Source organism: Ostrea edulis, chromosome 6 (genome assembly GCF_947568905.1).
Source record: "Ostrea edulis chromosome 6, xbOstEdul1.1, whole genome shotgun sequence".
NCBI classification, from domain to species: Eukaryota; Metazoa; Mollusca; class Bivalvia; order Ostreida; family Ostreidae; genus Ostrea; species Ostrea edulis.
This window is the reverse complement of record NC_079169.1, coordinates 76,218,273-76,230,142: the sequence shown is the minus strand read 5'-3', so window position 1 is coordinate 76,230,142 and position 11,870 is coordinate 76,218,273. Positions and strand designations below refer to the sequence as shown.

The following is an 11,870-nucleotide window of genomic DNA, read 5'->3' as shown; positions in this document are numbered from 1 at the left end:
AATTATAAATAAGATCCAGCAATCGGAATACATGTATTTCGTTAAACCATGAAGATTTCACCTCTAGAAAGTGTTAGTAAGCAGAGAGACACATCATTTCTTGTATCACTTTATTCATCCATTCATCAGTTTGTCACAAAAAAACTTCAACCAGCTCTGACTTGGCAAATTACAATAGACATTATATTCAGCTTCACGTCAATTCATTGTTTCATGATACCAGTCTGGAGCATGGGGCCACAATACTTGCATTCCCATTTAACAATATTTTTCACTCGTATAAAAAAACAAACTACTACATCAAGTTTTCAATGTTTTCACTATAAAAATAATTATGTAATTTCATGTGGACTCAGTCTGAAAATAGGTACCAATCATTTCCTGCACACCTGGTGTACATATGTACATGCATTCTTACAGTTTACACATACTCCTGATCATATGTTCACTGGGACTTGGGTTTGTCAATGTTTCCTATGACTTTTCTTCGCTGTGCCAACATGTGAGTGTACAACTGGGGAAAAACTGCAAGTGAAAAGAGAGAAACTAAGATTCAGAAAAGAATCTATGAAAATACTAGTAAATAATATCAACCAACACTGAACAGAGCTTGTTTCACTATCACCTAAGTAGCACATTAGTCTAAATACAGAAGTGCAGTAAGTCAAATTCATGTACCGTATGTACATATTTATTTTCGTAACAAGTTTTACTTGGTGCATTGGACCTCTGTAACATTAATCCAAAAACACTCAACTTACACCAAAACCTCCAAAAACACTCAACTTACACCAAAACCTCCAAAAACACTCAACTTACACTAAAACCTTCGGATACTCTCCAAGTATCCAGTGAAACACATGTATTGTTGCATGCATTTGAATTTTTTAAATACAATAATGCAAAAATAAATTGGGGGGAAAACATTTTAGAAACCAACTGAGGTTTTCCTGGTATTTTTTTTTCTGTGTCCATGAGACTTACTTGGAATATACATAATCATGAAGAATATCAGGAAGTAGAAGTAGTTGAATGACATGTTGGCAGCATTAGGCAGTGGGAAGTAATACAGCTTCTTCTCCTCCACCTCCCGAAGACTACTGTAGACGGTTATCAATTCTCCCTGGAACACACATAATTCTATATTATATATAACCACCTCCCTCCCTTAGATCACTATAGAAAGTTATCAATTCTCCCTGGAACACACATAATTCTATATTATATATAACTACCTCCCTCCCTTAGATCACTATAGAAAGTCATCAATTCTCCCTCGATTGATTGGTTGATTGTATGTTGTTTAACGTCCCTCTCCAGAATATTTCACGCATATGGAGACGTCACCACTGCCGGTGAAGGGCTGCAAAATTTAGGCCTATGCTTGGCGCTTATGGTCTTTGAGCTGGATGGGATCTTTATCGTGCCACACCTGCTGTGACACGGGACTTTGGTTTTTGCAGTCTCATCCGAAGGACCACCCCATTTAGTTGCCTCTTACGACAAGCATGGGGTTAGTGAGGACCTATTCTAACCCGGATCCCCACGGGAACATATATACAAATGTAAATGTAATTCTATATGATATATGAATATCATTTTCCTCCCTTGGAATGCTGTAGACAGTTATCAAGTTTCCCTTTAACACATTATATACAAATATCATCTTCTGCCTTGTACTAATATACACAGTTAACAATTCTATCTGGAACATTCATACTTAATTCTATATCATACCATATAACATGTATTTTCTGTAGTTGGAAATTTTTGTAATTTGATCCCTAAAAGGTACTAAATTATTTTCAGCATTTCCAATTTCTGCAGCACACACATGCTCATATATTATGACTGTAAATTTTGCGGATTTTTTTCTATCTACAAAAAATGGACAACCAAAGAAAACACCCACTTTATGGTATAAGAATAACATCTCCCTCCTTTAGACTACTATAGCCTTATCAACTCTCCCTGGAACATATATATTTCTACAGTAAACCTTGTCTGATTCAGTGTAACAGGAAGAGAGAAAATGCAATGAACCAGACTGGGATTCAAACCCAGGCCCCCTGAATCTCTAGTCAGGTGCTCTACTAATTGAGCTATCTGGCCACCAGCAATCGAACTAGGCTGACCACTACATTCCTCCCTCCTTAGATGTCTTCACACTTGAAGATATCAACCCAGGATTTTTATCCCCATGCAAGCATTTTCACCTGTCAGTTCCAGGGGCTGGTCTACAGCACCAAATGTAACAGGAAGGGAGAAAATGCAACGGATCAGATCAGGATTTGAACCAAGCTGATCAGAGATAGTTCCAAGCTTTGTAGTCTATCAAGTTTGTTTGATAAAATCTTGTGAAAATTAAATTATTCAATACTCACGGTTACTCCTAGAGGGTACAGAACAATGAAGAATGTGTACCTAAAATAAACATGATCATTTACGATACAGAACAATGAAGAATGTGTACCTAAAATAAACATGATCATTTACGATACAGAACAATGAAGAATGTGTACCTAAAATAAACATGATCATTTACGATACAGAACAATGAAGAATGTGTACCTAAAATAAACATGATCATTTACGATACAGAACAATGAAGAATGTGTACCTAGAATAAACATGATCATTTACGACAAGGGTGATTACATATACTGTCATTTGTCACAGAACTACATGTAAAAAAACAAGAGGCCCAGGGGCCTTATAGGTCACCTGAGTATCATGTAACAACCTTCCAATGTTTGAATTAGGTTTGTGTTTAAATATAAGAATTTTACTTTTGGATGGAAGAAACATTGAATAGCTATGTGGTCATGAAGTACATGTGTCATTTTTATGTTCAATCAATAATCCTTTTTAAAAAACCTAGGTCTGAGACATCATAAAGAAAAGGGTTATTTACTCCTTAGATAAAACCAATATAAAGATTTTCAAAGAATTTCTACATTTTCACTATATGACCAATAGAGCCCCACCCTAACACAAGAACCCCTGCCCCAGGGGCCATGAATTTCACAATTTTGGTAGAGGGCTCAACGCTCATTATAATTATGCCCACAGTTTGGCTTCTTGATGTCCAGGAGTAAAGAAGAAGATTTTTTAAAATTACACTCATTTTGATGGTTTTTGCCCCACCCCTCAGGCCCCAGTTGGGCAGGGACCACGAATTTCACAATTTTTGTTCCCCTCCACCCACAGATGCTATATGCCAAAATTGGTTGAAATTGGTTCAGGGGTTTCAGAGAAGAAGCTGAAAATGTTCAAATGTTAACGCACGACGACGGACAAAAACAGAAGATTTTCAAAGAAATATTGCATTTTCACTATATAATCAATCAGCCCCGCCTTTGCACCAGAACCCCTGACCCAGGGGCCATAAATTTCAGTTTTGAAAGAATCATCCTTGATCATCATTATCATACTATTAGTTTGTCTACTTAATACCCAGCAGCAGAAGAGAAGATTTTCAAAGAAATAAAATGCATTTTCACTATATGATCAATTGGGCCCCACCCTAATACCAGAACCCCTGACCCAGGGGCCATGAATTTCACAATTTTGAAAGAGGCATCCTTGCTCATCATAACCATGCTATTGGTTTGTCTACTTAATACCCAAGGACAGAGAAGAAGATTTTCAAAGAAATAATGCATTTTCACTATATGGCTTATAGAGCCCCACCCTAGCACCAGAACCCCTGATCCAGGGGCCATGAATTTCACAATTTTTAAAGAGGCATCCTTGCTCATCATTACCATGCTATTAGTTTGTCTACTTAATACCCAGAGACAGAGAAGAAGATTTTCAAAGAATTTCTACATTTTCACTATATGACCAATAGAGCCCCACCCTAACACAAGAACCCCTGCCCCAGGGGCCATGAATTTCACAATTTTGGTAGAGGGCTCAACGCTCATTATAATTATGCCCACAGTTTGGCTTCTTGATGTCCAGGAGTAAAGAAGAAGATTTTTTAAAATTACACTCATTTTGATGGTTTTTGCCCCACCCCTCAGGCCCCAGTTGGGCAGGGACCACGAATTTCACAATTTTTGTTCCCCTCCACCCACAGATGCTATATGCCAAAATTGGTTGAAATTGGTTCAGGGGTTTCAGAGAAGAAGCTGAAAATGTTCAAATGTTAACGCACGACGACGGACAAAAACAGATAGCAATAGGTCACCTGAATGATTCAGGTGACCTAATAAATAAATGCACGACTAGGCTTGCTTGCAACTTAGCATAATCTATGACAGCAATCTATCAATAATACTTAATATGAAATATACATATCACTTGATAAGGTTAAACTCAAAATACATGTACATGTATGTCATGCTTCATATGACTGGTCGATTCCAGCAAATATCTCTCACTGACACAGTCATAAAATAGAAAGTCTGCATTAATTCATTATTGATAAATGAACTAGCTACTCGGAGATTATATCCATAAAGTTTATTTTGATAACAGAATTTCACTTGGCCATGTCATATTGAGGTTCAAGAGAAGAAAATAATTAATAGACAAACGAATGGCATTTCATTTTACTTTGAAATCATTTTCTTGCACAAAAATATGAACAAAACAAAAATACATGTACTTAACTGATGAATATAAAATGCACTTTTGGAAGGTCTTTAAATATTTTAGATTAACGATTCATAATTCATTAAATCACACTGAACTCCAATCTTTGCATTGTTTTCATTTGATATGAATATCAGATTTTATGAACTGGTGAATAGCAACATTTAGTGAGAGATTGTGAGGGGAGAGACCCCCTTTGATCCAGCACATGTAGCAGCATTTTTCACAATGTCCAGCTTCACTGTAGACAATATGATTAAGTATGTTACAAAAACTCTCTGCATGCTGATGTGTTTGAAAATCTTGCCCAGACTTACCGACACCACACAATGAAATATGGAACGCCTCCCAGCAGAGAGAAGAAATAGAAGGAGTATCGGATAATTTCTGTGATTGTCCACGCCGTTACAAACAAAAGAACACCGTAGTAATTCTGCACCTGTACACAAAAATCACATCAGAGTAAGGAACAGTTACACATAGATATTCCTGTAAATCATCAATGAGAACAAGGACACAATTTTATATCAATGAAAACGCATGTAGAATGAATAATGTTTAATTGTTAATAACAAGAAGAAAAAAATTAAGTTAAAAGACATCAACATTTGAAATTCCAGGAGTAAGATTTCCTAACTTTATTGAATACCAAATGCTGAGATTTTATACCAAACTTAAATCATGAAAATGTAGACTGTACAATGAATTATACCGTCCATTAAGCATAATTATTTAAAATACTATCACTTATTACATGTAGGTTATTTCAAAATAAATTTGAAAGTCTTCAATTTCAAAATATTATTCTTATCCTCCACTTTCCATTCATAACGTTAAAATACTATCACTTATTACGTAATATACATCATTAATAATACAATTATTTGCATGAACTTGGAAAATGCAACGTAGTACAAAGTCATGTTTCTGAAAAGAATTGAATTCCTATGACTTAGACTTTGAATAAATTACCTTGGGTGAGGTTAATGCCACACCTCAAGGTCATAATGAACCTTACAGTTAAGAATTAGCATTAAATTTAAACACTGCAAAGATACAGTTTCATCAAGAGTATACAGTTTTCTCCTAGTATCCTTGAAATTGTCCAGATAACATAGGATAGATCTTAACCACCAGTGGTTAAAGCGGACTTTGCATCCATCGTGAATGTCTGTAGCTTTTATGCTCCAAAGATATGGCCATGACAAAAATTTCCTACCTTTTCTCTCAGTGACAGGTACAGATAAAACTTATGAAGACACCCTGTAATGTCCGTGTAGTATGATTAAGATTTAACGAGGGCACACTGTACTGTCTGTGTAACTTACTGAGGACACACTGTACTGTCTGTGTAACTTACTGTACAGTCTGTGTAACTTACTGTACTGTCTGTGTAACTTACTGTGGACACACTGTACTGTCTGTGTAACTTACTGTACAGTCTGTGTAACTTACTGAGGACACACTGTACTGTCTGTGTAACTTACTGAGGACACACTGTACTGTCTGTGTAACTTACTGTACTGTCTGTGTAACTTACTGTACTGTCTGTGTAACTTACTGTACTGTCTGTGTAACTTACTGAGGACACGTTGTACTGTCTGTGTGACTTACTGTACTGTCTGTGTAACTTACTGTACTGTCTGTGTAACTTACTGTACTGTCTGTGTAACTTACTGAGGACACACTGTATTGTCTGTGTAACTTACTGTACTGTCTGTGTAACTTACTGTACTGTCTGTGTAACTTACTGTGGACACACTGTACTGTCTGTGTAACTTACTGTACTGTCTGTGTAACTTACTGTACAGTCTGTGTAACTTATTGAGGACACACTGTACTGTCTGTGTAACTTACTGAGGACACACTGTACTGTCTGTGTAACTTACTGTACTGTCTGTGTAACTTACTGTACTGTCTGTGTAACTTACTGAGGACACGTTGTACTGTCTGTGTAACTTACTGTACTGTCTGTGTAACTTACTGTACTGTCTGTGTAACTTACTGTACTGTCTGTGTAACTTACTGAGGACACACTGTACTGTCTGTGTAATTTACTGTACTGTCTGTGTAACTTACTGTACTGTCTGTGTAACTTACTGAGGACACGTTGTACTGTCTGTGTGACTTACTGTACTGTCTGTGTAACTTACTGTACTGTCTGTGTAACTTACTGTGGACACACTGTACTGTCTGTGTAACTTACTGTACTGTCTGTGTAACTTACTGTACTGTCTGTGTAACTTACTGTACTGTCTGTGTAACTTACTGTACTGTCTGTGTAACTTACTGAGGACACACTGTACTGTCTGTGTGGTAGGGATATAACTAAATGAGAGACACTGTACTGTATGTGAAGTAAGGAGAAAACTTACTGAGGGCACACTATATGTAATTGCCCAAGTCAGGAATACCCTAGAAAACACCTGGAAAGCTGTCAATACAACATTGGATCTGACCAAGCCTAGGGCACAATGGAGAATCTGTAATATTAAAAAGGATTTGATAATCAGAAAAAGGTATACGTGAAATGCATGTCTGTAATTTAATTGTCACTGATAAAAGAAAGTGCAGTATTGCATTCTACTATATAAAATATATGAAATTTTTAGCACAATACTAATCAAGATGCTGAAAAATCCAATTAATTTTCTGTCACTACAAGTACATGTGACTTCAACTTTATGGAATGTGAGGGAATTCAACTATATATACCTTCACTATTTCTTAATATACAGTTAAACACATTTACTCTGACACCTGGTTATTCTGTTGTTAATTCCGACCCTACTTCAATTCCCCAATCCCCGCCCGGATCTTTATTTACACTGTGAAATCTGATGTCAATACAACAACAAAATTGTCTCCTAGAGCATGTTAGACTAAACAGATTTCACTGTACTATCAAATCAAACAAAACTTACTTCTAATACTGCAGCTGTTTGAAAAATATTCAGGAAAGTTGCAACTTCATCATATAAACCCACAACAGTCCACTCTGTGGCCATGTGATGAATCAATTTAATCATTAAGAAGGTCCATCTACAACAAATGAAACACACATATACATGCATTCTTCTTCATGACACTGACACGACATCGTCAGTAACACTACTGAAATCTCAGTCAGATTTGTCGAGGCTAGATATTTAGACTACACGTCAGTCCAAATATCTAGCCTCGACAAATCTCGCCGAGATTAACACTACTGGAGTTGTGATAACTATCATGTAAGATCAAGGTCTTCTGTAAATTGCTGAATTTAGCTATTTTTACACTTTCTTTGTAGCGAGCGAAGGGCTCTAATGACTAAAGTGTGCAAAATAATCCAAACTAATCTAAAACTTTAACAAGAAATTTTTGTTAAATCCCAGATGTCCCTTGTCAAAAATGACTAAGATCTTGCAAAGTCACATCTTGGACTATGATTGTGAATTTATGAGGATTATCATCCTAATCTTGTGGTCTCCTAGCTCGAAAATTCAGTGCACCATTAGGTGTAAAGTTTAACGAAGTGCAATGTCTATGAAAGGCAGGGTAAGATGATGTGTGACGTCATGTCTACGTTTTGACATATGTCATAACAAGCATTCTGAGAGTATTGCATGGCAATACATAGTCCCCTACCGGTTGCAAAAATTACTGTACCACAACAATATTCAAAGTTCATTATGTAGGTTATGGTAAAAGGGAAAATTGGGGAACCAGGATAGGAATGGTTGGAAATCAACTACTATTCGAGTAGAAACTAGACCCAAAAAAAGACAAATTTATAATTAGGTTTAGGTCTTTAACCAAGTCAATAAACTGTGACATGTAGATGATCATGAATAATTTAGCTATATTGTTGTATTACTATGCTAGAAGTTTTAATGAGTGTAGTATTCTTAATTCTTATCTACAGAGATAAGAAACTTGGACGTAAACTAACAATTCATGCTATTTTCTACGTCCAAGGGCCATAACTTAATGGAAAATCAACGGACCATGATGAAATTCGAACTTGATCTGTAACTTGTTATGACAAAGCAACGTACCAAATATCAAATGAATATCTGCAAGCACAACCAAAAAAAGTCTGGAAAACTTTTAATTCATGCTATTTTTCTAAGTCCAAGGGCCATAACTAAGTGAAAAATCAAATGATCGAGACCAAATTCAAACTTGATCTGTAACTTGTTATGACAAAGGAATGTACCAAATATCAAATGAATATCTGCAAACACAACCAAAAAAAGCCGGAAAACTGATTATTTATGCTATTTTTCTAAGTCCAAGGGCCATAACTAAGTGAAAAATCAACGGACCAAGATGAAATTCGAACTTGATCTGTAACTTGTTATGGTAAAGCGACATACCAAATATCAAATGAATGTATGCAAGAACAGAGAAAAAAAGTGCGGAAAACTGGACTGACAGACAGACGGAAGGAGCGCAAACCTAAAGTCCCCTCGACTTTGCCAGTAGGGGACTAATACGACTGATAGTGGCAGATCTAAATACTTGTTATTTCTATTTGTAAAAGTCATGCTACCAGGACAATATATGTAAACATTAGGCATATGTAATATGGCATCAAATACAAATTGTATACAGTGGAACCCCGTTATTACGTTTTCCATTTTGTCACGATAAAATAACGTAATACCGGGGGCAACGTAATAAACGTTCCCAGTTAAATCCGTTAAAAATATCATTTGGAAATTGTATATCATCCGTTGGTACTCCGTGAAGGGGTGTGTGAATATATCTTTACTGTTTCTTTGTTTAAAAGACTATGATACTTTGTTTTATTTACATCTTATCTTTAATGTCCGTAATTCTTCATGTTCTTATCCCTTTTCTTTATTTCGGTGTAGGATACATAAGGATGTTTTGATAAACGTTGCTTTTTCTGCATTCGTTTGGACCGCCATTTTGTTCAACTTTAAAACAATGCGTTCATGTAAATTTCTCTCAATAACTTGTTCCGGTTCGTATTCAACATTCGTATTGAAAAATAACAAAACATAGTTTTTATTAAGTTCTCTAATTACACAATACACAACACAATAAAAAAAATCCCACCCAAAAAACAACAAAACTATAGACACAAAACGCACACGATACCCAACACTTGCACACTTCTCACCAACGATAAACATGCACGGAGAACAATTTAAGCGCAATCCACATAAAAAAAAAATATAATGATGCACGAAGATTTTATTTATAACGCTAAATGATGGCACTAAAATCACGTGCGCATCAAGGGATTTTAAAATATTTACTGAGGTAAATGCCGTGCACAAATCGGCCGATAGATTGGTGTATGTATGGACGAGATTTACGAACACCCAAGCTGCATGTCCAAACAACGAACAATTTTTTAATTGAACACCTTTAGTCACCTATGTCCAAGCAGTTACCCAAGCGGTTGTAACATTGCTACGATAAATTTTGTCTTTCTTGTTTGGTACCAAAGCTGTCCGTGAATAGAGTTTTAATAGCGAAGGTAATCACACTATGCTGAACACGCAGGTGGTTGAGAAATTATTTCTTTGATTATCAAAATATGAAAAATGAAGTAAATTTCATAGAGTACAATTTCTAAATAAACATAATTTAATTGTTTATCACTGGCTTCTATACGGGGTATTCACCTGTATTGATGTCGCTAGATCTATCGAAGCGTGATCAGTCAAGCGTCTCTAATCCCCAAACAGACCAGGAAATTTACGTGGTGACTGCCTCAGGCAGTCAAGGTGTGAATGGCTTATTATTTTGAGAATCACTATTGAATAATTAGGGGTTTATTACGTTTTTGTCGGAATATTTACAACGTAATACCGAGTCCCGGCATTTTAGGACAACGTAATAACGAGGTCTATTTTATGTAGGTTTGTTAAGAAATGGTTTTGTGCTTTGAAATTCCAACGTAATATGCGGACTAACGTAATAAAGGGGGAACGTAATAACGGAGTTCCACTGTATAATCGACTGCAAACAATACTAAAGTTTCAAAAGGAATTTAGATTATTCTAACAAGAAAAAACAAGAGGCCCGTGGGCCACATCGCTCACCTTGGCCCATATCTGAAGACTTCCCATATACATATGTATAATGTATATGTGCATGTAAAACCTTAGTTCCTATTGTGGCCCCAACCTACCCCTGGAACCCATGGTTTTTACAAACTTGAATCTGCACTATGTCAGAAAGCTTTCATGTAAATGTCAACTTCTTTGGCCCAATGCTTCTTGAGAAGAAGATTTTTTAAGATTTTCCCTATATATTTGTATGTAAAACTTTGATACCCTATTGTGGCCCCAACCTACCCCCGGAGGAAATGATTTGAATAAACTTGCATCTGCATTTTGTCAGAAAACTTTCAAGTAAATCTTAGCTCATCTGGCTCAGTGGTTCTTGAGAAGATTTTTTAGATTTTCCCTATATATTCCTATGTAAAACTTTTATCCCCTATTGTGGCCCCAACCTACCCCCGTAGGCCATGATTTTAACAAACTTGAATCTGCACTGTGTCAGGAAGCTTTCATGTAAATCTTAGCTCTTCTGGCTCAGTGGTTCTTGAGAAGATTTTTAAAGACTTTCCCTATACATTTCTATGTAAAAATTTGATCCCCAATTGCCCCCCCCCCCTCCCGAGGCAATGATTTTAACAAACTTGATTCTACACTGTGTCAGGAAGCTTTCATGTAAATCTAAGCTCTTCTGGCTCAGTGGTTCTTGAGAAGATTCTTTAAGATTTTTCCTATATATTTCTATGTAAAAATTTTATCCCGGGACAGGGGCATGTTGAAAATGGATTAAAAGCAAGTAAGTTTTGATTTCCTTGTGACGGTTTTGTGTATTGTTGTTAAAGGTTTGAAAACAAGTTGTCTATTGCGTAAATCCAGGCACATCTGAGTCGAAACGTCGGTCGAAGCATAAATTGTCACCGACTCCGGCATTTACACGTTTTCCAGAATCAAAACATGAATGCTTGCGAAGAGAAGTCGATGAAGGCTATGCCTCTCGACTTCTCTAAAGAGAATAATATATATGAAGCGGAGCCGCGCAAGGCACGCAATCGAATAAATAATGCTTTTGCAACAACAAAATATAATAACAATAATGAAATGAATATACATATATTACCCTATCATCTGACAAACATTGTAAGCAACAAGATAAGCAACGGAAAGACCATTTTCATCCTCTGAACTTTGAGCCGGAGCTGTCTTTCCACCTTTGGTCGCCATGATGCCGTCAAGTAATGTGTAAAGTAA

At 36.3% G+C, this 11,870-nt stretch overlaps 1 protein-coding gene across 1 annotated transcript; it reads right to left on the bottom strand.

Moving 5' to 3' along the window:
- Window positions 1-96: 96 nt before the first annotated feature.
- Window positions 97-11,862, bottom strand: LOC125648353 (very-long-chain (3R)-3-hydroxyacyl-CoA dehydratase 2-like). Its single transcript, XM_056140815.1, has 7 exons — window positions 11,740-11,862; window positions 7,527-7,644; window positions 6,978-7,085; window positions 4,920-5,041; window positions 2,385-2,424; window positions 985-1,123; window positions 97-525 (listed from the first exon to the last, which is right to left on the bottom strand). Exons 1-7 carry the CDS (start codon window positions 11,841-11,843, stop codon window positions 446-448), a joined length of 711 nt encoding a protein of 236 aa, XP_055996790.1. The 5' UTR covers window positions 11,844-11,862; the 3' UTR covers window positions 97-445.
- Window positions 11,863-11,870: the final 8 nt, after the last annotated feature.

Bases quoted from the DNA above. Each gene is read 5' to 3' on its own strand.
- LOC125648353 (XM_056140815.1), bottom strand. From the start codon at position 11,843: ATGGCGACCAAAGGTGGAAAGACAGCTCCGGCTCAAAGTTCAGAGGAT. The intron at 7,086-7,526 runs GTAAGTTTTGTT...TTAATATTACAG, and splicing joins AAACAGCTGCAGTATTAGAA to ATTCTCCATTGTGCCCTAGG. The intron at 526-984 runs GTAAGTCTCATG...TTTCACTTGCAG, and splicing joins CATGATTATGTATATTCCAA to TTTTTCCCCAGTTGTACACT.